Source organism: Tursiops truncatus, chromosome 17 (assembly GCF_011762595.2).
Source record: "Tursiops truncatus isolate mTurTru1 chromosome 17, mTurTru1.mat.Y, whole genome shotgun sequence".
NCBI classification, from domain to species: domain Eukaryota; kingdom Metazoa; phylum Chordata; class Mammalia; order Artiodactyla; family Delphinidae; genus Tursiops; species Tursiops truncatus.
This window is the reverse complement of record NC_047050.1, coordinates 21,957,097-21,983,680: the sequence shown is the minus strand read 5'-3', so window position 1 is coordinate 21,983,680 and position 26,584 is coordinate 21,957,097. Positions and strand designations below refer to the sequence as shown.

Below are 26,584 nucleotides of genomic sequence, written 5' to 3'. Positions count from 1 at the left end.
CAAAATAAACAAGTTTCTGATCACTTCTAAACTGAGAACATGACACAGAATTCTGCTTATTCTTCAATCTTAGTATAATAGATTATTATAATTTTTTCATTACACATAGCAGCAAGGTTCATACTGTTCACAAGGTCATGTAATTACCCTAGGTTTAAGAGGTTTTACTGTTGGAATATCAGTTCCTTCAGCTCTTTGTCTGCTTGAATCAAACGTCTTCCGTTTTTTAGAGGCAGTTTTCTGGCAAATAGGTCCATGTTTTTTCTGTCAAGATGAGGAAATACAACATGTCATTTTCTTTTCTACAAAAAGACTATAAAACTTTAAATTGTCATTTGAGACCAGTTTAAAAACCTGAAAGATGAAATAAATAATAATCCATAAATAAGAAATGTTTTAGCTAAAATTGTTAAAAAAATACATGCAACGCATGTTACAAGTTATCTTTCTCACAACAAGAAAGTATTGATAAATACTCTCCCAAATTTTTTTTTAGTTATTTAATAGTCTCCTGGTTTTTACACTGCTAAGAATAAGGAAACTAATGTAAGCAAGTCAAAGCTATTGAAGTGGGAAAAAAGTTACCTTTATTACTAAATACTTGAAAATAGATACCAGAAAAAGGAATGTAAATGGAAAACACATTAGCATTAGGATTACAAAAGCTAACATAATAATAATAGTTGGGATTACTCAAGTTAACGAAATAGTAGTTTGTTAACACAGAATATAGGACAAGGTGGTCAGGTTTGTGTCCTTACTCCACTATCATCCCTTGCCCCTCTCTGGAACTCAAATTTTCCACCTTTTTTTTACCAAGGATTTTTCTTGTGCTACCTAGTGTCCCACTCCTACAGTTTTTGGGTGGGGGGGATGGGGGTTTGTTGTTGCTGTTGCTGTTTTAATATGGCTGCCAGCTCATTCAGTCATTCATATATTCATTTTAAAGACATTATAATGGAAGCTCTCTTAACTGACCTCAAATTAACCTACTGGATAAATAATAATTCTCCTTCCCCTAAATAAAACATGTTGACTAATAACATAGAGGATGCTAAATGCCCTTTTCTTCTTTTGTATTTTGATAAACAATGAACAAGTCAGAACTGCTAAACTTTATCTGGGAAAATAGGAACCTCAGAACTGGCTGATTCAATGTTATGGAGCCTCTAATATTTTCAATACACAACTGTTTCACATACTTGTTTTTGGATATCATTCTGACAAACACAGTAACTGTAACTATTAGAATAAAATCTCTTAAATATTAAAAAAAGAAAAGGATAGCTAATGGGTGACTTTCTAGAGAATGTCTGTTCTCACATTGAGCTGTATATGTCAAAAGTACGTAGTGCCTGTTCCCAAAACTGATGTATACAAATTGTAGTTGTTATCGTGATTATATCATTTAATTAAATATTAAATAAATACATAAATGAGGACCAAAAAAAGGCACAATTTTCCCAGTGAAAACTCAGCTTAATGCTTTGAAAATGGTTTGAAAAATAGCTAATTAATAACAAAAAAATGGATGAATTAAGCGTGGGCAAGAAAGGTTTAAGAAAGCTAGCTGTTAATATTTAAGAGGAGTCTGCAGTCAGGTGGACATTTTGGGTCATTAATTCCTCACTGCTTTAAAGAAAAACTGGAAACAATGAGAGGATGCAAAATAAAATGTAGCAGAACTCTAATCAGCAGACCCATACTCAAAGAAAAATCTTTATTCCACATCAAAATATTAATAAATACATATTTATATTTGAAGTTAAGGCATATTGACTTTCTTATTCTCTACTTAGCTAGAGATTTTATATTAAAATCAGTTAAATGTGCTTCTATTTGTATATACTAAGCATCTAAAGAATGCATAATATATTTTAGGTGCACTTTTAACGAAAATATTTTTTCCTTTGGAATATTTCAAACATACATAAGAATTGACAGAAAAGTGTAATTAGCTCCATTTACTCATCCCTGCCTCAACAATTACAACATTTTAGCAATCTTGTTTCATCTATCCCAGCCCCAGCACTTTTTCCTAAAGTTTAAAGAAAATCCCAGACATCATAGCCTTCTGCTTCTTTAAATACATTATTTCTAACAGTATTTCTAAGAGTTTACTTTGGTTTTATTTTTGTTAATAGTCCCACAAAGGGAGAACACACTTTAATAGTTTAACAGAGAGGAGTTTTGAAGACCAATCAAACTCTGAAGGAAAGAGAGCACTCTGGAAGAATGACAAAGATGGAACTGAGGGCTTCCCTGGTGGCGCAGTGGTTGGGAGTCCGCCTGCCGATGCGGGGGGACGTGGGTTCGTGCCCCAGTCCGGGAGGGTCCCGCGTGCCGCGGAGCAGCTGGGCCAGTGAGCCATGGCCGCTGGGTCTGTGCGTCCGGAGCCTGTGCTCCGCAGCGCGAGGGGCCACGGCAGTGAGAGGCCCGCGTATAGCAAAAAAAAAAAAAAAAAAAAGATGGAACTGATACTCCTGAGCAATGAATACTAGCCAGTATCTCTTTAAATTATTCCAAAGGTTCTTTCCATTTTCCTGAACTATTAAACAATTAAAGATCTACCAAACTCCAAAAAAAAAGGTACTCACTAATGCCACTGGAAAGAATGTTCTTCCACAAATCCTGCAAGGTAACAATTCTCCAACTTGGACACTTCCATTTTCTAAAATCGAAAAGAATGTAGTCAATATACTCAGTGGCTCAAATTGTGAAACTTCCGAATTTTCATTTCTTCACTTAGTTTCATATGTAAGTTGTCAGTTCGTGCGAAAAATGTCATGTCATTTTGAAATAAGTAACATCATCAATTAAAATGGGCAGAAGACTTAAAGTTATCAGTGGTCAAAAAGGCAAATGCCAAATACAGAATTCATACTTTAAGGAGAACAAAACTGATAATGTTGGAAATATCTGGTTTTCTTCTATTTTAACCAAATCAATTTGTCAGTCTCTTAATTTATAGGCTGTCTCTTTGTAAATTACTGAAGTTTAAAAACCAAATTTATCTGAAGGTTAAATACATTATTTATCTTCAAAGCATTAAAGAATAACATTGGTGGCTAGTGGAATGGAGAAGATGAGTAGGAAAACCCTGAGCTCACCTCCTTCCATGGGCACAACAAAGTTACAACTATTTTACAGAGCAACTATCATGATGAGAACAACCTAAAGACTAGCAGAAAAGATCTTCCACAACTAAAGATATAAAGAAGGATCCACAATGAGACAAGTAAGAGAGGCAGAGACATGGTACAGTCAAGACCCACACCCACAGGTAGGCTACCCACAAACACGAGGATAATCACAATTGCAGAGGTTTTCCCCAAGGAGCAAGGGGTCCAAGCCTCACTTTGTACTCCCCAACCCGGGGGGTCCTGCAATGAGAAGATGAGACCCAGGGGGCTTACTTTCGGGAGACCCAGAGGGCTGTGGGAAATAAAGACTCCACTGTTAGAGGGCACACAGAAAATTTACATGCTCCAAGACCCAGGGCAGAAGCAGTCATTTTAAACTGGCCTGGGGTCAGACACACATGCTGATCTTGGAGAGCCTCCCAGAGAGGAGGAGGCATGTGGGACTTACCCTGGGGACACAGACACTGATGACAGCCATTTTCTGGAGCTCATTCTACCATGAGGAGTGCTCGTGCCGGCAAGAAACATTAGGGAGTTCTCCTTCTAGCTTCGTAGTGCAAGGACCCAGCCCTACCCACCAGCCAGTCTGCAACAGTCCTTGGGACCCACAGGCCAAGCAGCTAACTGTGGGGGCACAGCTTCACCCAACAGCAGGCTGGCAATGACCATAGGCATCTTGGTTCCCCCAGTCACCCAGGGACCCAGCCCTGCCACCAGAGAACCCAGGACCCAGCTCCACCCACCAGAGGGCTGGCACTAACTCCAGAACCTGGCCTCGCCCACCAATGGTCAGGCACCAATCACTGGACTCCCTTGGCCCCAGTGCTGCCAATCAGCATGCAGACCATCTGTAAGACACCTTCAGCCAGCCACACCAGGGTCCAGCTCTGCCCACCAGTGGACCAGCACTAGCCTAGGGACCCCCAAGCCTTCACAATCAGCCACCTTGTGACCTGGCCCTACCTACCAGCGGCTGTCAGCATCCACAAAGGCAGAGCCTGCCAATCAGTCAGACCAGGGGCCATCCATGCCTACTAGACCACCAATAGAAATCAGCCCACCACAAAAGAAGGGCCCATGAAACCCACATAGGGGACATTCCTGGAACATAAAGCTCTGGTGACCTAAGGGAAGTGAGCTGCTGAGATGCACAGGACCTCTCCTATAAAAGACCACTTCAACAAGATCAAGAAATGTAACCAACCTACCAAATACACAGAAATAAAAACAGCAAGTTAGGCAAATGAGGTGACAGAAGAATTTGTTCCAAACAAAGGAATAAGATAAAACACCAGAATTGAAGTGGAACTAAGGAACTTACCCAATAAAGAGTTCAAGGTAATGATCATAAAAATGCTCAAAGAACTTCGGAGAAGAATGGAAAAACACAGTAAGAAGCTAACAAAGAGTTGTAAAATATAAAGAAGAACAAAACAGAGCTGAAGACAACAATAAGTGAAATAAAAACATACTAGAAGGAATCAACAGTAGATTAGATGATATGGAGGAATGGATCAGCAAGCTGGAAGACAGTAGTAGAAATCACTCAAGCTGAAGAGAAAAAAAAAGATTTTAAAAAATGAGGACAGGGCTTCCCTGGTGGCCCAGTGGTTGAGAGTCCACCTGCTGATTTAGGGGACACGGATTCGTGCCCCAGTCTGGGAAGATCCCACATGCCGCGGAGCGGCTGGGCCCATGAGCCACGGCCGCTGAGCCTGCGCGTCCGGAGCCTGTGCTCCGCAACGGGAGAAGCCACAGCAGTGAGAGGCCCGCGTACTGGAAAAAAAAAAAAATGAGGACAGTTCAAGGGACCTTTGAGACAACACTAACATGCTAACATTTGCATTATAGGGGTTCCAAAAGGAAAAGGGGAGGCAGAAAACATATTTGAAGACATAATGGCTGAAAACTTCCCTAACCTAGGAAAGGAAACAGATATACAAGTCCAGGAAGCACAGACAGTTACAAACAGGATCTACCCAAAACCGACCACACCAAAAAACATCATAATTAAAATGGCTAAAATTAAAGACAGAGTATTAAAAGCAGCAAGGGAAAAGCAACTAGTTACATACAAGGGAACTTCCATAAGTCTATCAGCTGACTTTTCAGTAGAAACCCTGCAGACCAGAAGGGAATATCATGATACATTTAAAGTGATGAAAGGAAAAAACCTACAACCAAGAATACTCTACCCAGCAAAGCTATCATTCAGAAAGATAAGATAAAGAGTCTTGCAGACAAGCAAAAGCTAAAAAGGGGTTTCCCTGGTGGCACAATGGTTAAGAATCCACCTGCCAATGCAGAGGACATGGGTTTGAGCCCTCGGCCAGTAAGATCCCACATGCCACGGAGCAACTAAGCCCGTGTGCCACAACTGCTTAGTCTGTGCTCTAGAGCCCGCAAGCCACAACTACTGAAGCCCATGCACCTTGAGCCCATGCTCCGCAACAAGAGAAGGCACTGCAATGAGAAGCCTACGCACCACGAATAAGAGTAGCCCCTGCTTACAGTGACTAGAGAAAAGCCCGCGCGCAGCAAGACCCAACACAGCCAAAAATAAAATTAAATAAATAAATTTTAAATATTAAAAGCTAAAAAAGTTCAGTACCACAAAACCAGCTTTACAAGAAATGAAAAGGCACTTCTCTAAGTGAAAAAGAAAAAGCCACAACTAGAAATATGAAAGTTACCAAAGGAAAAATCTCATTGGTAAAAGCAAATACACTGTAAAGGTAGTAGACCAACCACTTACAAAGCTAGTAGAAAGGTTAAAAGACAAAACTAGTAAAATCTTCTATACACAAAATAAGTAGTTAAGAAATACCCAAAAGATGTAGACTATGATGTCAAAAACATTAAACATAGAAGGGGAGTAAAAACTCAGGGTTGTTAAAATACATTCAAACTTAAGAGGACATCACATCAACTTAAAATAATCACATATATATTGATTGCTATATATAAACCTCTGGTAACCAAACTAAAAATCTGTAACAGATACAAACACAAAAAACTGAAAGAAATCTAAACATAATATTAAAGACAGTCATCAAATCACAAGGAATGAGAGCAAAAGAAGAAGGAATAACAACAACAACAAAACTACAAACTAAACCTGAAAACAATTAAAAAATGGCAATAAGTACATACCTATCAACAATTACACTTAAAATGTATATGGACACAGAGTGCTCCAATCAAAAGACACAGGGTGGCTCAATGGATACAAAAACAGGACTTGTATATATGCTAATCAAGAGATTCAGTCCAGATCTAAAGGAACACACAGACTGAAAGTGAGGGAATGGACAAAGGTATTCCATGCAAACGGAAATTTAAAAGAAACCAAGGTAGCAATACTTATATTGGACAAAGTAGACTTTAAAACAATGACTGTAACAAGAGACAAAGTAGGACTTTACCTAATAATAAAGGGATCAATCCAAGAAAAAGCTATAACAATTGTAAATATATATGCACTCAACATAGATGCACCTAAAGACATAAAGCAAATATTAACAAAAAAAAGGGAGAAATGGACAGCAACACAATAACAGTAGGGGGCTTTAACACCCCACTTACATCAATGAACAGATCGTCCAGAGAGAAAATCAATACGGAAACACTACCCTTAAACAACACATTAGACCAGATGGTCTTAATAAATATAGAATATTCCATCCAAAAGCATCAGAATACACATTCTTTTCAAGTGCACATGGAACATTCTCCAGTATAGATCACATGGTAGGTCATAAAACAAGTCTCAGTGAATTTGAGAAGACTGAAATCATATCAAGAAACTTTTCAGGCACATGCTATGACACCAGAAATCAACTACAAGGAAAAAAAACTGCAAAAAACCCCATAAACATGTGGAACTAAACAACCAATGGGTCACTGAAGAAATCAAAGAAGAAATCAAAAAAATAACTGGAGACAAATGAAAATGAAAAACTCGATGATCCAAAATCTATAGGTTTCAGCAAAAGCAGTTCTAAGAGGGAAGTTTATAGCAATACAAACCTACCTCAGGAAACAGGAAAAATCTCAAATAAACAACCTATCCTTATACCTAAAGGAACTAGAGAAAGAAGAACAAACAAAACCCAAACTTAGTAGAAGAAATCATAAAGAATACAGCAGAAATAAATAAAATAGAGACTAAAAATAATAGAAAATGTCAATTAAAATAAGAGCTGGTTCCTTGAAAAGCTAAACAAAATTGATAAAACTTCAGCTAAATTCATCAAGAAAAAAAGAGAGAGGGCTCAAATTGAAAAAAAATCAGAAATGGAAGTGAAGTTACACTTAATACCATGCAAATACAAAGGATCATAAGAGATTACCATGAACAATTATATGCCAATAAAATGGACAAGTTAGAAGATATGGACAAATTCCTAGAAAAATATATGAGCATTGCCTGAATCAGTGCTCATCCAGAGAGGAATGGATAAAGAAAATGACACACGTGCGCGCACACGCACACACGCACACACGAATACTACTCAGCCCTAAAAAATGAAATCTTATCATTTGTGACAAAATGGATGGAACTAGAGGGTATTATGCTACGTGAAGTAAGACAGAGAAAGACAAATACTGTATAATTTCACTTATATGTGGAATTTAAAAAACAAATGAACAAACTTAAAACAGAAACACAGTCATAGACACAAAGAACAAACAGGTAGTTGCCAAGGGAGAGGGGTTGGTGGGGGAGGAGGAAATAGGTGAGGGAGATTAAGACAAACAAACTTCCAGTTACAAAATAAATGAGTCACAGGTATGAAATGTACAGTGTGGAAAATATAATCAATAATAATGTAATATCTTTGCATGGTGACAGATGATAACTAGACTTATCATGGTGATCATTTTGAAATGTAGAGAAGCATCAAATTACTAAATTGTGTACCAGGAACAAAAATAGTTTTGTAGTCAAATATACTTCCTAAACAAACTCATAGAAAAAGAGATCAGATTTGTGGCTACACGGGGTGGGCGGAGGGGAGGATGGGAAACTGGACGAACATCATCAAAAGGTACAAATTTCCAGTAATGAGATAAACAAGTACTAGAGATGTAATGTACAATATGATAAACATAATTAACACTGTTCTATGTTGTATATAAAGTTAAGAGATTGGATCCTAGGAGCTTCTCATCACAAGGAAAACAATGTTTTTTTTTCCTTTCATTTTGTATCTGTATAAGATGATGGATATTCAATAAATTTATTGTGGTAATCATTTCATGATGTATATAAATCAAATCAGTATGCTGTAAACCTTACACAGTGCTCTATGTCAATTATATATATACAACTGGAAGAAAAAAATAAGATAAAAACAGGTGCTACTGTTTGCAGATGACATGATACTATACATAGAGAATCCTAAAGATGCTACCAGAAAACTACTAGAGCTAATCAGTGAATTTGGTAAAGTAGCAGGATACAAAATTAATGCACAGAAATCTCTGGCATTCCTATACACTAATGATGAAAAATCTGAAAGTGAAATCAAGAAAACACTCCCATTTACCATTGCAACAAAAAGAATAAAATATCTAGGAATAAACCTACCTAAGGAGACAAAAGACCTGTATGCAGAAAATTACAAGACACTGATGAAAGAAATTAAAGATGATACAAATAGATGGAGAGATATACCATGTTCTGGGATTGGAAGAATCAACATTGTGAAAATGACTCTACTACCCAAAGCAATCTACAGATTCAATGCAATCCCTATCAAACTACCACTGGCATTTTTCACAGAACTAGAACAAAAAATTTTACAATTTGCATGGAAACACAAAAGACCCCGAATAGCCAAAGCAATCTTGAGAACGAAAAACAGAGCTGGAGGAATCAGGCTCCCTGACTTCAGACGATACTACAAAGCTACAGTAATCAAGACAGTATGGTACTGGCACAAAAACAGAAAGATAGATCAATGGAACAGGATAGAAAGCCTAGAGATAAACCCACACACATATGGTCAATTTATCTTTGATAAAGGAGGCAGGAATGTACAGTGGAGAAAGGACAGCCTCTTCAATAAGTGGTGCTGGGAAAACTGGACAGGTACATGTAAAAGTATGAGATTAGATCACTCCCTAACACCATACACAAAAATAAACTCAAAATGGATTAAAGACCTAACTGTAAGGCCAGAAACTATCAAACTCTTAGAGGAAAACATAGGCAGAACACTATGCCATAAATCACAGAAAGATCCTTTTTGACCCACCTCCTAGAGAAATGGAAATAAAAACAAAAATAAACAAATGGGACCTAATGAAACTTCAAAGCTTTTGCACAGCAAAGGACACCATAAACAAGACCAAAAGACAACCCTCAGAATAGGAGAAAATATTTGCAAATGAAGCAAGTGACAAAGGATTAATCTCCAAAATTTATAAGCAGCTCAATAACAAAAAAACAAACAACCCAATCCAGAAATGGGCAGAAGACCTATATAGACATTTCTCCAAAGAAGATATACAGACTGCCAACAAACACATGAAAGAATGCTCAACATCACTAATCATTAGAGAAATGCAAATCAAAACTACAATGAGATATCATCTCACACCAGTCAGAATGGCCATCATCAAAAAATCTAGAAACAATAAATGCTGGAGAGGGTGTGGAGAAAAGCGAACACTCTTGCACTGCTGGTGGCAATGTGAATTGGTTCAGCCACTATGGAGAACAGTATGGAGGTTCCTTAAAAAACTACAAATAGAACTACCATATGACCCAGCAATCCCACTACTGGGCATATACTCTGAGAAAACCATACTTCAAAAAGAGTCATGTACCAAAATGTTCATTGCAGCTCTATTTACAATAGCCCGGAGATGGAAACAACCTAAGTGTCCATCATCGGATGAATGAATAAAGAAGATGTGGCACATATATACAATGGAATATTACTCAGCCATAAAAAGTAATGAAATTGAGCTATTTGTAATGAGGTGGATAGACCTAGAGTCTGTCATACAGAGTGAAGTAAGTCAGAAAGAGAAAGACAAATACCGTATGCTAACACATATATATGGAATTTAAGGAAAAAAAATGTCATGAAGAACCTAGGGGTAAGACAGGAATAAAGACACAGACCTACTACAGAATGGACTTGAGGATATGGGGAGGGGGAAGGGTAAGCTGTGACAAAGCGAGAGAGCGGCATGGACATATACACACTACCTAACGTAAGGTAGATAGCTAGTGGGAAGCAGCCGCACAGCACAGGGAGATCAGCTCGGTGCTTTGTGACCACCTAGATGGGTGGGATAGGGAGGGTGGGAGGGAAGGAGACGCAAGAGGGAAGAGATATGGGAACATATGTATATGTATAACTGATTCACTTTGTTATAAAGCAGAAACTAACACAGCATTGTAAAGCAATTATACTCCAATAAAGATGTTTAAAAAAAAAAGCAAACAAAAAAACCAGGTGCTACAATTTGGGATGATGAAAATGTTCTGGGGATGGATAGTGATGATATTTGCACAACAATGTGAATGTACTAAATACCACTGAACTGTACACTTAAAAATGGTTAAAATGGTAAATTTTATGTCTATTTTTCCACAATACAACATTTTTTTAAACTAAAAAAAAAAAAAAAGTAAGAAATAACCCTGGAGATCAGTGAGGTGGCTTCCTGATATGATTAGGGAGTCTAGAATAAAAAGAATGTTGTCCTCCCCGACAACAGAAGTATTAGGTTTTAAGTAAAAGATCACCTAGTTACTACGCATTATGTGAATTGTTCATTAATTTATACATATAATATTATGTTAAGATTCACTGGACCAACAAATTGAGATAATCTGACCTTATCGGCACAACTGATTAAATAAGGAAGAAGTAGCTGCAACTTTTACAAAATCAGAAGTTAATGCATCTATCATGTACTTGCACTGAACAAATTTCATCACATGTACACACACACAAACTACATTCTTTGGGAATCCTACATAACTAAGTCAATTTGTCATTTTATTATCCAGCCAAACATCACACCTAAATTTATTTCCATACCTGTAATTTTCATAAAAACGACAAAAATGATATCCTTATATCTTCTGCTGAATTTCTGTTAAAATTCTTTTATCATATGAAAGTAAAAAAACATTTTCTTTCAGAAGTAACAAACTCATGAAAAAAGTACGATTATGGACTTCATGTAATGTGTTGTTCCAAGGCATTTAGTGAGTCCACAGAAAACTTATCAGGAGAATCAAAAAAGACACTGGTGGGAACGCAATCAAACAGTAACAGAAGAATTGTTTTGTTCTCTCATTCTCCAAGTACTCTACTGCACTATTTCAGTGGTAGATAGATGGAGGCCAAAGTCTGTATGGTGGCGGGTAAGCTGTGAACACTACAAAAGCAAAACTAAGATTTGCCTGATTTGTGTTTTCCAATGGCAAAGACGAGGTTATTTAGGGAGGGAGAGCAAAGCAGCTTCATTTATCTGGATCACTTAATTCCATTAACTATCCAAAAAGTTGAAGCAGTTGCTGGATGGAATCCATTAGGTATATGAAGATTAGAATGTCTTCATAACGACTGTCAAAGTGATACCACATACTGCATAATCTATTAGGCTTGCCTATTTAGTTTTCATGTCTTCCTTTAAATTCCAAACAATAATTTAAAAATGTATCCATATAAAATGTTGAAAAGTACCACTATGTTACTTGCTTAAAAGTATATTTCAGTATTTCCTTGTTAAATAGAAAACAAAGCAAAATCTTATAAAAAATTAACTATTGAGAAAAATCAATTCAACACATGGAAATAATGTGAGTGTCTACTTGAGTACCTACTATCAATACTTGCCAAGCATGTACCAAGTAACAGTGACACAAGGGTGGAGTCACACAATCTTTGCTTCATAAAGCCAACAGTCTACATGATTTACTTCTTCACTATACCTAAGAGCCAAATCATCTTCCTTTTTTTTTTTAATACAAAAGCTTAAAACTTAATATAACAGCAACTAGAATACTAACATAAAATAAAATCCAACTCCTGGGATTAATTCCTACAAGTCATCAAACATGTTCAGACTGTCTTTAAAGGAAAAGAAAATTATTATCACTACAAGGCATAAAAAAGAGAAAACAGCATTAAAGAGAAAACATTTAAAAACAATTATCACAAAAAAAATTTTTTAAGTTATTACTTTATTCAAAATAAAATAAATAAATAAATTTACAGTTTCCTCTTATAGAGTATAGCCCTATAATCCACAAAATATATCATGTGTGTTGGTATCAACATCCCCTGAAAAGAACTTCTACCGACAGGTAATGATAAGCAGCTTAGGGTTTAGAGTCACACCACCACATTTTGTTCTAATGGCATTCATTAAAAGACAGGAGAGTGTAGTAGAAAAGGCACTGGAATTTGTCTCATACTATCTAAGTTCACGTCCCAGCTCTGTCACTTAGAGCTATGACTTGCTGGGCAAGATATTTAACCTAAGGTTCACATTCCTCTTGCATAAAATAAGAAAGTTAGATTAAATGAACTATGTGGCCCGCTTCTACCTCTATTATGCCATAATAAATATAGCATACTTATTTAATAAAATCTACCTTAAGACCACATTAATAAGAAAAGTAAATGATGATAAGACACCTCCCTTACTGATGTTATATTAAAAAAAAAAGTTGGTCACACATAAGAATGATTAAGCCAATTGACCAATTGTGGACAGTAGAATGAATGTTTCAGGTAGTGTGCAGGATGCTGAGGAAATCACTTCCACTTGTCTATATATAGAACTGAGAATCTGCGAGGACCTATAGCAAAGAACATGATGTCTCTCTCCTTGTTGGAAAAGTTTTCACTATATGAACTACAAGAAAATGTATGACTAATCATATAGGTAGCCTGAAGTTTAACATCTGTTAAATGAAGATAACGTCCGCTCAACCTACCTGAAAATTTAAAAGGATCAACTGAGATGTTATATATAAAAATGTTTCACAACCAATGAAATAAAAAATACTACTCTCCAGGGCATACAGGCAAACTCCACTACTTTCTCCTGAGTGGCGAATGCTAGAGAATTGTGCGGCTTATATAAATACAGTAGAGAGAGATGATATTCACTGCTGAAAGAAGCATTCAAACTGATAGACAGAACCAAGTGAATAAGTATTTAATATTCTAAAACTTTAAAGAAGCCAACCTCTCCTTACAAAATTTGTCCTGTACATACTGTTGATTCTGTTATGAGTTACTGTATTGAGTAATTTCAAAATCTGCACGATAATAAGACTTAAAATGGTATCTTTATATAATACTATTATACAGGTGATGTGAAATAATTTGCTCTTATCTAAAATAGTTATGACATTCTAAAAATGTATTATTTAAGAAATAGTAGAGAACATTTCCAAAAGAAAAATCTTGGAAATCAAGAACAATTCTGGGCTCTATGTTTCATGTCTATTCCTTCACCACTGGTCACTGCTTATCTGAAACCAACCTTTAAAACTCAACAAACCTCTCTTTTGAAGTACACAGCACCTGTTTTACTACTTTCTTCCTACAATCCTTTTTTAAAACCGAATTACTTCCAGGTCAGCAATCTCTAATATCTCACAAGATATTCCTTTTCAGCTCATCCTAGATTTCAACGTTTCAACATTCATGCTTAACCTACTCAGCACACATCCTTCACCCTCCACTCCACTTCAGTGGCCTGCACTCCAGTTCAGCATAAAACCACTGCTAAAACAACTTAGAATGATCCACCTCTGGACTCTTAAAATACACAAGCTCCCTCCGGAACCACAGGCTTCTACCATCTACCTCTAAATCACTTTCTTGATCTCAGAGTGACTTGCATTTTCTTGATAACCCATTCTTGACTGCACTTCCCTTCCTATCCAGTCTGAACCTGACTAGTCATGTTCACTACTTCTACCAAGCACCCTTAAATCCTTTGCTCATGGTCAAATGTTTGGAAAATGCTAAATTAAACAAACAGGTTTTCTTAGAACAGAACTTCCTCAGTCTTAAAAAAAAAAAGACAGAGAAAGATTTAGTATGCTGTTATTTCCCCAACAGAAATTCTTTCTGCCCCTAAAAGGTATTTAGGACTGATGCCCCAAGTATCATATTTTTTGAAACACTGGCTTACATTTACTGACTAGCTCCTCTCTACCTCTCATTCTCCCCCTATCTGAACTGCAGGCAAGCTTTAACAGGATTAAACACTATATTAAAATAGACCCATTTGTTGATTCAACAAGTATTTATGGAGCACCTAGCATGAGACAGGAACTGTTCTAGGAGTTAGGCAAACAGTGATAAAAAAAACAAAGATCCTGATCTTATGGAGTTTCTATTCTTTGGGGAAAAAAAAAAATCACTTTTTTCCACTACCTGACATTTTATATATTTTGTTATGTGTGTGTTTGAGAAGTGGGTAAGATCACTGAAAGCTTCTTTAATAAGGAGGCATTATGTGCTCTAGAGCCCGCGAGCCACAACTACTGAAGCCTGCGCACCTAGAGCCCGTGCTCTGCAACGAGATGAGAAGCCCACGCACCACAGGGAAGAGTAGCCTCTGCTCACCACAACTAGAGAAAGCCCGCGAGCAGCAACGAAGACCCAAAACAGACAACAATAAAATAAATAAATAAATTTATTTTAAAAAATTATATGTACTTTGTTTCCTACCAATTCAGAGTGTGCATTTTTGTATGACTATAAAACATGGAGAAACTGATGGTGTATTTGACCACAAAGAAAACTTTTTAAAACTTTTTGAAAGGTAGACTACTCATAGAACACACAAAATTAAAAGTAAATAAAAACTAATGACTAAAAACATCTTAACAACAAAAAAAATCTTAACATTTTGGAAGTTAAGGAACACTCTCATAAATAACCTCTGAATCACAGAGAAATTTTAAACTGAAATTACATACTATCTAGAAAGCATGGAAACGAGAATACTTCACATTTAACACTTTATATTAAACCAACTGAGTTTATATTCAGGGAACAATGCATAGACTCAAATTCCTTCATGTTTGAAGAAATTTGAAAACAAAGTAATTTAGACTCACTGTTAAAAAAAAAAAATGAGGCATTAAAGACCTTAAGAAACAGAGGCAACTGATCACTGTTAACCTATTAATTGTCAAACTGAAAGCGCTCTTTTGAATCTTCACCTTACTGGACCTTTCTACATCATGAGGCTCTGCTGATCAATCCCTTCCGCCTTTAAAGTCCTTTCTCTCTTGGCTTCAATGGTATTTCTCTCTCCTAAGCCCAAGTTTTTCATATTTCACAACTAAGCAGAGTTTGACCTAGTTACTACTTAGATCTCCAGGAATACCAGGTGCTATAGGCTTTTTCTAGCATATTCATTACTCAGTAAATATTTGTTCTCCCCCAATTCCCTTTCTTGACAATTTTAAACCTTTGTAAAGACCGTTCCCCACTCCAACTTCCTTTCTTGCTCAACCCTAAAGCATCAGTCCCTCACAATTTTCTTTGTTTTGTTAAATATAGCTTTCCTGGGCAAACACATCCACTTGCTGTCACTTATATGCTGACGACTACTAAACTAAAAACTCCAGATAGATATTTACAAGTAGCTATAAAATTTTTCCACCAGATATGCCCCAAGTACCATACAAACACAACACTTCTAAAGCCAAAATCATTACCTCATCTTCCAAACTTGTCTTTCTCTTGGTTAAAGATCTTAATGTTAACTCTTAAGTCCAAGCTAGAAAGCTGCTTTATCTTTGATTCCTTTTCCCTCTCACTTCGAGCAGTTCTATTTCATCTTTCCATCTCAGAAATATCTTCTAAATCTATACCCCTTTTAATTTCTGCTACTTTTGCCTTACTTCAAATCCTTATCACATATATGTATTTCCAGCCTCTCCCTTCCCCAATCTATCCTGCTGCCATAATTATCTAGTGAGATTGCCCACAGTCCCTTCCAAGCCTGCTATGTTTACCTATACTGAACCACTCTCAAGGTCCTAACACATGTCCTGTGATTTTATCCATCCAACAAACAAGTACAGGAGGGGGCCTCCTATGTACTAGGCGGCTTGCCAAATGCTTTATACATGTTTTCATCATTAAATTCTTAATATAGTTCAGGTAGATTGGTATTTAGTAGCTCCATTTTTTATAGCTGAGGAAACTGAGGTTCAGATTAACCAAATCACAGAGCTCAAAACAAAACAAAACAAAGCAAGAATCCAAACACAGACCTGTCCAATATGTTGACTATTAAAATAACCTAGCATCAGATTCAGCACACACACAAAAAATGAATCTAGATAAATTAATAAAGATGAAGAATTATTCAGTTAAACCATTGCTTAGATTAGGAAAAAACAAAACAAAAAACCCTAATGGGACAGCATGGCTGTCTTCAACTACATCAAGAGCTACATTAGAAAAGAGCAATCAGACTTCTAATCAAGTTTTAGAGGGCAGTACACTAAGATCTACTAATTTTAGCAGTCCAAAAGAGGAATAGGCAGCTTGATCTCTGTCATATTTGTTAATAATTGCTTATTAAGATATTATGAAAGGAATGAAAATAATATGGATAAAATCTGCTTAGGGTGTTTCATCTCTCCATTTTACAGATGAAAAGCTTATGAGAGACTGAACTCTCCCAAATCTAGAAATACGTCTATTGCCTTTAGACATACCTAAAGGGCACGAGCTTTAGGTGAAAAGGAATTAAAGGCTTTACTCTAATTGCACACACAATGCAGAAGTGCTCAGATACAGAGTATACAAAATCATGAGCAATAATTTAATATTTTATTTTGAAATACAGTGTTCAACCTAACAGCTCAACTCCTGACAATCCAGGAAATATAAAAGTCCCAGAAAGACCAAAAATAATGTAAGCGATATATGATCTACATGCAAGTTATTTTAAAAATAAAGAGTATGATAATCTTCAATAAAATTTTTCAGGGGTCCGTATATTTTCTGGTTTTACAATCAAGATTAGTCTGCTAACTAGCTTCAACTAAAAACATGGGTCTAATGCCAAGCAGTACAATATTTGCTCAACTACTATGATATATATTAAGCAAACTCTTAAAGATTTTCTACTGTAATATAATGTTCATTAGACACCTTCAAAGTGCTAGGTTTTAATTTCCAATAGGGAAGAACTATCTTAACTATCACTGTACCAATGTATCACTGTTTATTAAACGAAGGCATAGATGAATGAATGAATGAATGGTAACCCTGAGACTCAAAGTTCATCTTTATAAAGTATGACCTAACAAGGACTAATTTTAAAAAAGGAGTAAAAGAAAGGCACTAACTTCAACAAAAGACTCTTAGAGCTTTTATTTTATTAAAATAAAAAATTTTATTTCATTACTATTTGAAGTTACCAATATTCAACTGTTTTGGCCTACAAGAATAATTTCATATATTTTAACCTAATTCATTACAATTAAACACATCATAGTTAATGACAGCAACTTATTTTGTTTAAAAAAAAAATGAGTAAAGAACAAGTACCGTTTAACATGAAACATCACAAGCTGGCCCCCTAAAACACGCCCACGATAACATACCATATTACACCAGAATTCATGTTTTCCTCCACCCATGTAATTGAGTATTATAATACGTTTTCATTATATTTTAAAAGCATCCTTGGTAAGATTTCAATAGTAATGTCTTAGCACTGCTAAAATATGAGATTCCCTAAAATGTAGGCTCCATGAGAACAGGGCTTTGAATTTTTATTTTTTTCTGCATCCCCAGAGCCTCTCACAGATAAAGTCATTTATCTAACAAGAAATATTTACTGAATACCTACTTTGTGTCAGACACTGTTTTAGATGCTTAGAATACATAAATGAAAAATCAGATGAAGATCTTTGCCTCAATTATAAATGTTGAATAAAATAATAGAAATCTGCAGAAAAACAACTATTCTAAAGCACTTTATGTATATTATGATAATTTCATGAGAATTCCAGGACCCATGATCCTACCCACTATGCTATAATACCACGTTTGAAAATTTATTAAAAAAAAAATAAAATAAAAGCTGCCTCCAGGAGTTCTCTAAACAAAAGTATCTTGAGTAAGGAATACTTTCATTACAATTCCTATTTCATGGAAACTTGAGTGATCTGCCTAAAATTAAACAAGCAAAGAACAAGAACTTCATTTGTCGTAGGATACTGCAGCAGCTCACAAGTGGAAAAATCATCAGAATTCTTGATTATCTATCATCCTCAAGGTGTTTACTATGAGAGCTTCGCCTAGGAGCAAAAGCATGAAATACTATCACACTCATTATTGCATTTGTTTTTTGGTGACCCTAGGTCACTGTAAACAGTCATCAGTTATTACTTTTCCTTTCATAACACAACCTGAAACAATTTACTCTCTAGCGTGCAACAATACACAGGACTCAGTGCCTCTGTTTATTAATTCCACCTGAATCTATGTAAATTAAGAGGGGGAAAAAATCAAGGCTAAATCAAGACAATAGGATCTGGCAATTCTGCAGGCTTATTCTGCAGGCTTATTCTTCACCAGAAGGATTGACCACAATTTGAAAAGGAATTTTGACACTGTTGTTGCTAATGCCAGCTGGGTTTTCTTCCCCCCTTTGTTGTTTTTAAGCGAATGCTGTATTACACAAGATAAAATGGGTAAAGAGAATAGAGAAGTGAAAGAATTGGGAACAAAGCAAAATGTGGAGTCGTGGTTACAGCACAAAGATAAATCTAAAGATAACGAATCAATGCTGGCTCTTCCTTACAGAGTCCTCGTGAATAAACCCTTAAATCCTGCGGTTAATCTATTGTCCCGGCTCTAAAGCTGATCAATGACACTTCCTTGGGAGATGCTCTTGGCATCGCTCCCACAGAAGATGCTGTAGAAATGGAAAAACGGTTACCTAGGGAAACCAAGGGAAGTGGCCAAGAAAAGTATCAGAAGCTCGAGGCTGGAGACACACCACGGGCCTCCAGCAAAGGCTGGCGGTGGGGAGGCCGTAGACATTAACGGAGAGTCCACTTTGCAAGGAAAATAAAATCTGGCCGGAGGCTGTGATTACCAACAGGACCCTCTGGGAGTCAGGCAAGACCAGAAAATGGTAGGAAGGGATTTGCAGGCGTTTACCAGCATCAGGCCCGGGGTGGGGAAGCATCAGGTGAAGACTGTTTGAGGAGGGGCAGCCTGAGGATCATTAACTCGACCGCGCTGGGGCTGCAGGGCGCCCGCCTGTTCCCCGGGCCTCCGAGGAGCGGCGGGGTCCATCTCTCCGGACCTGCCCTGGCCTCCCCGGTACCGAGGTCCAGGGCAGCCCCTCCTGCCAGCCACCCCACCCTCAGACGCCCGGCCCGCATCCCTTCACCTCCTCACCTTCCAGTGACTCCATGGCGCCACCGCCTCGAGTTCCGCCAGACTCCTCCAACAGCACGCCGCCGCCGCCGCCGCCGCCGCCGCCGCCGCCGCCGCCGCCGCCGCCGCCGCCGCCGCCGCCGCCGCCGCCGCGCAGCTCGGACTATAGCAACCCGGCCGCGCCTCCCACCCGCTAATATTCCGAGCGCCTATTGGTCCGGAGATGAAGGGGCGGAGCTTCTGAGGGGCGGAGCCTCGGGGTGGAGTTTCTCCCGCTGCCGCTGCACAGCTGGCTCTCGGCGCTAGGCTTTCGAGGTAGTCCTCCGAGTAATCCTAGAGCGGTTCGGTTTGCCTCCTGCTGTCCCACGGCGCCTTTGTTCGATTCCTGCCTTGTTTTCTTCACGCCTTATCCTCCTGTTTAGAATATCTCAGCACCTCAGGGTTCCCGTCCGCAGTCCCTCAGTCAGTGCAGTTCTGAATTCCCGTCTGTCCCTCTCTGAGGACTTGAAGCAAACAAGCAGAGCCCACGTCCTACACACTCCTGAGCAGCACCCTCTCTGTTACCCGCTATTGTCACACTTTATCTGAGTGTATTCCCTAGACTTTATCTTTACACACAGATTTATGAGTTAAGGGACCTTTTTCCTACAGAAACCATACTTTCTAACTGGGATTGTAGAACTGAGATTTCTCTCAGTACTTAGAAACAATTTCCTCAGCGTGAAAGCTTGGGCCAAAAAGAGGTGAAACCCAGCCCTCCCTTCATCTGCAGCTACTCTTGGCCTCCCCTGGCCCCAGATTTGATCATTCTTGAACTAAAGTAGAATGCAGGTCTCCCAGCTGATGAGGTAACATCAAAACTATGCTTGATCAGGAAGTTTAAGGCAGGAACGAACCTATACATGACAGAACGAGGCCTGTTTCTGTGAAAACCTCTTGGGAATGAAGGTAACTTCAAAACTAGCTAAAACCTCTGCTTAACAGTCTAACACATTTCACCAGAACTAAATGTCTTTGGAAATTTGATTTAGCAGTGATAAGCAAGCCATATCGTCAGGTAACTCCAGTATACCTCTCGGCAAGTTAGCAGTATTAATGTAATTTCCATAACAAATCTTATATTAAGTTTCTTATTAATCTGTTCAGTTACAAAGTTTTGGCATCATATCTAACTTTGTCTACCGTTAGAAGTATGTATCTTACGAACCAGTAGCCTTTATGAAGCGAGAGTTCTGCTCTCCACTCCAATGATGGCATTATCAACAAGTAAACAAGCACTTGAGGGCAGCACCATCTCTTATTGGGAAGATGATCTAAGTATATTTGAATGTGGTGCAGTCCATCTCTTATATGGAATCATGAGACAGCCCTGTCTCAACACCTCCCCTACCCCTGGTTCTGCCCTGGCTCTTTTGTTCCTCTGAGATCTGAGATCCTAGACCTAATGGGCCAGCCCACAGCCTTTCCTGCCACTTAGTCACCCTGGACTGAGTATGGAAAGGTCCTTTCTCCTTGGTGCTGCTAAGGCTGAAGTGAGAATCGTGGGGGCATTGAAGTGCTTTAAAAGAGCACTGAGAAGGAAAAAAGCACACTTGGAAGAAAAACCAAAAATAAACAATTTACTTTACAAATCACAAATTCTTGAAGTCAAGCCAAAAAATGGAGTTGGCTGATACACACCCTATTGGGCATAAATGCTATAGTAACAGCAAAAACAATAATAAGGATAATAGTAACCATTAAAAAAATCATATTAGGCATGTTTTAGGTCCTTTTCATATATTCACTTATTTATTCTTCAAAACAGCTCTACCAAGTAGATACTATAATTTTCTTTTTTTTTTTTTTTTTTGCGGTATGCTGGCCTCTCACTGCTGTGGCCTCTCCCGTTACAGAGCACAGGCTCCGGACGCGCAGGCTCAGCGGCCATGGCTCACGGTCCTAGCCGCTCCGCGGCATGTGGGATCTTCCCGGACCGGGGCACGAACCCGTGTTGCATCGGTAGGCAGACTCTCAACCACTGTGCCACCAGGGAAGCCCTATAATTTTCATTTTTGAGAATTAAAGTCTTCGATTTCTAGATGTCTCAGAGAGATTAATTTTTTTGCTAATATTTTATATTTTTAGTGAATGGTAGCTTGGATTTAAACTCTAGTCTGTCTGAATACCTATGACGATTTCATGGGACTCCTCACTTCCCTTCCTCCTCACATTGCTTTCTAATTATCTTAAATGTAAATCCAAATATTCACATTCATTGTTTAAGGTGTATTTGTGTAGGCATTACTACTGTGAATCTTAATTCTTTAAAATGTGCCTGTCAATCTCTACAGGTAATGGTCTCTCAACACTTGTATGCTCCAGCTACCCTGGCTTCTTGAGCTTTTCCTGGTCCTGATACCTGGGTGAAGAGGACAATTTCTTACTGCCTTCCTAAGTTCCTTCCTCTATCTCTTACATGCCTGGCCTGAGAGTCTCTTTGGTCTTGATGCTTTCCTCTGGCTTTTCCTCCTCTTGATCTATTCCATTTTTCTGATGCATTCATTCAACAAATATTTGTTGAGTACCTACTATGTTTCAGGCCCATTTCATTACTATCCAGTTACTAAAATGAATGAAGCTCAGTTTCTTCTCTATGTTCCTAAGCTTTTATCTGTTCATAATTTTCTTTTGCTCTCCAGTGATCTTTTTAGCTAATGGTAACATTCATAGAGGAATATGAATTAGAAATCTTCCCACCTCCCTATCATACAAAAAAGAAAGGAAAGGTTCAGAGATGTTTGCTGACTCGATCCAGATTCCAAAACTACTAAGTAGCTGAAATAGATATTGCACGCTTGTCTGATTACATCATATCCCTGATTCTTTACACTTTGCAATACTTTCCCTTCAACCACCATTCCCTGGAGCCCATCCACATCTCATTTGCACCTTCCAAAGGGCTGAGCAAGCTGCTTATATCTTCTTGTTTCAAAGCTCCAACCTCCTGTTGGATCTTACACAAAGATCAATTTCCCTTTCAGAGACATCCTTTGGCCCTCATTCAAATCATTTTCAGAACACAGCTAAATGAGATTCTGAATCTCAGTGAAAAACCAACTCATTTTCTAAACCCACTCTATAAGGTATTTTTTTCCCTCCACAGTCTCCAGGGGACTGACCCACCACAATTTAATATATAAAAATTTATTTATACATTTGGCAATCATAACAAAAATTATAGTTTTCATCAAAAACAAAAGAGACATATTTTCCTTAAAAATGGGGAGAAGGGGCTGAACAAGTGTTCTAGACTGAGGAACCATATTCTGAGTTAGGTCTTATTAGTTTTATTTTGTAGATTGAAGCCAAACAAAATCTTTAAGTGTTCAGGGACAAAATAATAATAGTCCTGAACAAGGAAACACTAAGAAAAGGAAAAAGAGAGGATCCTAAAGCAAACTTTATTGCCTTCATTGATTGGAGGGTTACTCCGTTCACAGTGTGATAGTGATTATTCTACCTCTTTCTCCTCTAGTTCCAGAAAGAACTCCAATTCCTTAAGGAGCCTCTATTCTCCTCCACTTTCAAAACTAATGCCCAGCTGCAAAAGGATGAATTTTTTAAACCTTCAATTATGATCCCGTCTATCTTTCTCTTGCCACCACAATTCCAAATCTCAGATGAAAATCTATTAGTTCAAATACTTATTGAGATACTCCTACCTGTGTAACACTGTTCTAGGCACAACAGGAAGCTCCAAAGTAGTCTCTTTAGTCTCTAGGAAGTTAACATCTAGTAAAGGAAGCCTGGGCAAGACATAATACAGAACAATAGAGGACAATATATGCAATGGATTATTAAGTCTTAGATGTTGTGGTACAGCTTATAAGAGTAATTGGTTTTAAATAAATATTCATTTAGAGATTCACCTATGCTGCTGTATATAACACTAGTTTATTGCTTCCGAATGCTGAAAAGTATTTTACCATATGCATACACCACAGTTTATTTTCTCATTCCTGCAGTGAAGGGCACCCAGCTGCCTCTAACCGGCTGCTACAATGAACATCTTTGTGACTGTCCCCTTATGAACCTGGGCTCAAGTTCCTCTGGGATGCATCCCTGGAATGGATTACTGGGCCATATTCATTTCCAGTAAGTATGCCCAGACTGTTCTCTGCAGTGTCTGTACCAGCGTACACTGCCATCAGCAGCGTGTAAGACTGCCCATCTTCCTATATCTCATTAATACCTGGTTTAGCTCTAATTTTTGCCAATCTGCTGGGAATCACGAGTTGGGAATCTCTTCATAAACTTGCTGATTCAGATTTGCCTTTCAATGAATTGCCTAGTTTTATCCATATTTTATATTGTGATCTCATCTTTTTGTTATGGATTTTTAAATTCCTTGTATATTCTAGATATTAACTTCTTGCTGATTTTGATTAGTTTAAAAATCTTTTTCTAGTTTGTCAAATATCTGATAACTTTGTCTATGATCCCTGTCATTGAATAGAAATCCTTAACTTTAATTTTGTCAAGTCCATCAATATATTTTCTTTATGATTTTTTATTAAAGTTCTCTTCACCTCTAGATTATGAGGGTATTTGTTTACATGTTTTTCTGTTAGTGAAGCCAAACCAAATCCCAAGAAAATGGAGATAATTTAGATTCAAACTGGAGAGGACAACAAAAACATTTTTTCTAGTGTCTTTTATGTTATGGGGTAACTCTAAAAATTCAAATAAGAACCAATGCCCAGAATGTTTTGAGACGTTGTGAATTCCAGCTTTATCCAATTTTGCCTATTGTCGCCAGGAAAGCAAAATGTTTTTAGGTGCTCTTTTTCTCCCCTGGAGGAAGAAAAACAAAAAAAAAAGTGAAAAATATTGAGTCCTTCCGCCTTTATTATTAATCATAGCAGCTTCTCACAGGCTTTAAAAGAGTTTCCTTTAAAATACTGTATAGTATTGCTATTAAATATTATATAAATATTATATAATGTTGATGATGTTATCACCACTATAAATCCACTAAATGAATACCTTGGCACTCCTTTATGATTTTAAAAGCCTTATGGCTCTGTTTCCTTTTCTTTTTCTTTTTTTTTTTTTTTGGCTCTGTTTCTTAAAACAAATATTAGGTACTATAGTTTTTGCAGCTACCTTTTAATGGAAACAGCTATGTAAGAATTCACCCCATAAACACATGCTAATTACTAATATAATTGATTACTTGGTTTTGCCTAAAGAACTAACAGGTAAAAGTGAAAAACTAAAGCTCTAATTTCCATCATGGATACACATGTTATTAGAATTATCTGCCATTAACTATTTATACAAATGCCCACGTTTGTAATCCTGTCTTTCTAGAAAAGTTGCTTTTTACAGTTTTACAATGAAAGTATATTATTCTATTTACTTACTTGCTACTTAGAATGCATACCAAAAGTGTAAGTTTGGTATATTGTTGATCTACTTTTGTCATATGAATCCAACAATTGTTTGCTTGCTGTTTCCAAGAAACAGAGTTGCTTAAGCCTATTCACATTTATGTTTCTTAGCAGCTGACAGATAATCAACAAAACAGAAATAAGAATCTCCTCTGGCTCTGTTTTCAAAACATAATAAAATGTATATTTTCATAAGAAAGAGAAATTACATATAATAAAATATTAGTATTCGTAGGAATTTAATTTACATATAATTCAAGGAACAGCAGTTTTCAGAGCATTTGAATACTATAAAAGACCGTATGGGGCTTCCCTGGTGGCGCAGTGGTTGAGAGTCGCCTGCCGATGCAGGGGACACGGATTCGTGCCCCGGTCTGGGGAGATCCCACATGCCGCGGAGCGGCTAGGCCCGTGAGCCATGGCCGCTGAGCCTGCGCGTCCGGAGGCTGTGCTCCGCAACGGGAGAGGCCACAACAGTGAGAGGCCCGCGTACCGCAAAAAAAAAAAAAAAAAAGACCGTATGGATGTCAGTAAGGATTCAGAGAGTTCAGAGCATTCAGAGAGTTCTTAACACCTTTGCAGTGCATCTGTTATTATTATGAACATCAGTGGTTCTTTGTAGTGAAGGTTATTGTTGCCCTGATCTCAAATCTCCTTTACACTGGAAGGTGCATCCAGCCCCACTTATTAATAATGTTACCTGGGGTCTTCCCTGGTGGCGCAGTGGTTGAGAATCTGCCTGCTAATGCAGGGGACACGGGTTCGAGCCCTGGTCTGGGAGGATCCCACATGCCGCGGAGCAACTAGGCCTGTGAGCTACAACTACTGAGCCTGCGCTTTTGGAGCCTGTGCTCCGCAAGAAGAGAGGCTGCGAGAGTGAGAGGCCTGCGCACCGCAATGAAGAGTGGCCCCCACTTCCCAGAACTAGAGAAAGCCCTTGCACAGAAACGAAGACCCAACACAGCAAAAATAAATAAATAAATTAATAATGTTGGCTGATAACCCATAGCTACTTCCTTCCCCTGAAAGTTTATGGCCTCATCATCAGGGAGCAGCCCACAGCCAGTGACTGACTGACTCTGGGGTACAACAGCCTAACCTTTGACTTGAGATGGGCTGAGGCCAGTCTTCAGATAAGACCACATCCTTTCTTACCTTTCTTCTTCCCTACTGCCCTACCTGCTTCCTTCACTCAAGAGGAGTCATCTCTAACAAATCGCTGCCTCAAGAATCTCCCTCTCCATCCTTGCTTATAGGGAACCTGACCTAAGATCCCTTTATAGATAAATAGTAATGCCAATTTAATGACCTAGTGCTATTATTAAAAGTTACTGCATCCCATGCCCAGTAGTAATTGAGTTGATAAGAACTATATATAATACCAACTATTTATTCAGTGCTTTTGATAATTCTCTACATTTTTGTAGGATGTTGTTTTAGAGACACTTGGTTTAATATTTCAATCAATGGTATTCAGTACATACTTGCTAAATGATATGAATAGATATGAGTGAATGGTGTGGTCTTCAAAACAGTTCTTTTAGGTAGGCAGAGAGGTTTTATTTAACGCATAATGGTTATGGTT

General features: G+C 37.9%; 1 protein-coding gene across 3 annotated transcripts in view; it reads right to left on the bottom strand.

Moving 5' to 3' along the window:
* ZC2HC1A (zinc finger C2HC-type containing 1A) overlaps nucleotides 1–19,699 on the bottom strand; it is a 70,603-nt gene extending 50,904 nt beyond the window's left edge. For all 3 annotated transcript variants that reach the window (XM_073794538.1, XM_019926265.3, XM_019926266.3), the window contains exons 1-3: nucleotides 19,586–19,699; nucleotides 2,598–2,671; nucleotides 148–264 (exon numbers count right to left, since the gene is read on the bottom strand). In XM_073794538.1, coding sequence (XP_073650639.1) covers nucleotides 148–264; nucleotides 2,598–2,671; nucleotides 19,586–19,601 — 207 coding nt within the window. In that variant the 5' untranslated portion in view covers nucleotides 19,602–19,699. The remainder of the gene's footprint in view (nucleotides 1–147; nucleotides 265–2,597; nucleotides 2,672–19,585) is intronic.
* Nucleotides 19,700–26,584: the final 6,885 nt, after the last annotated feature.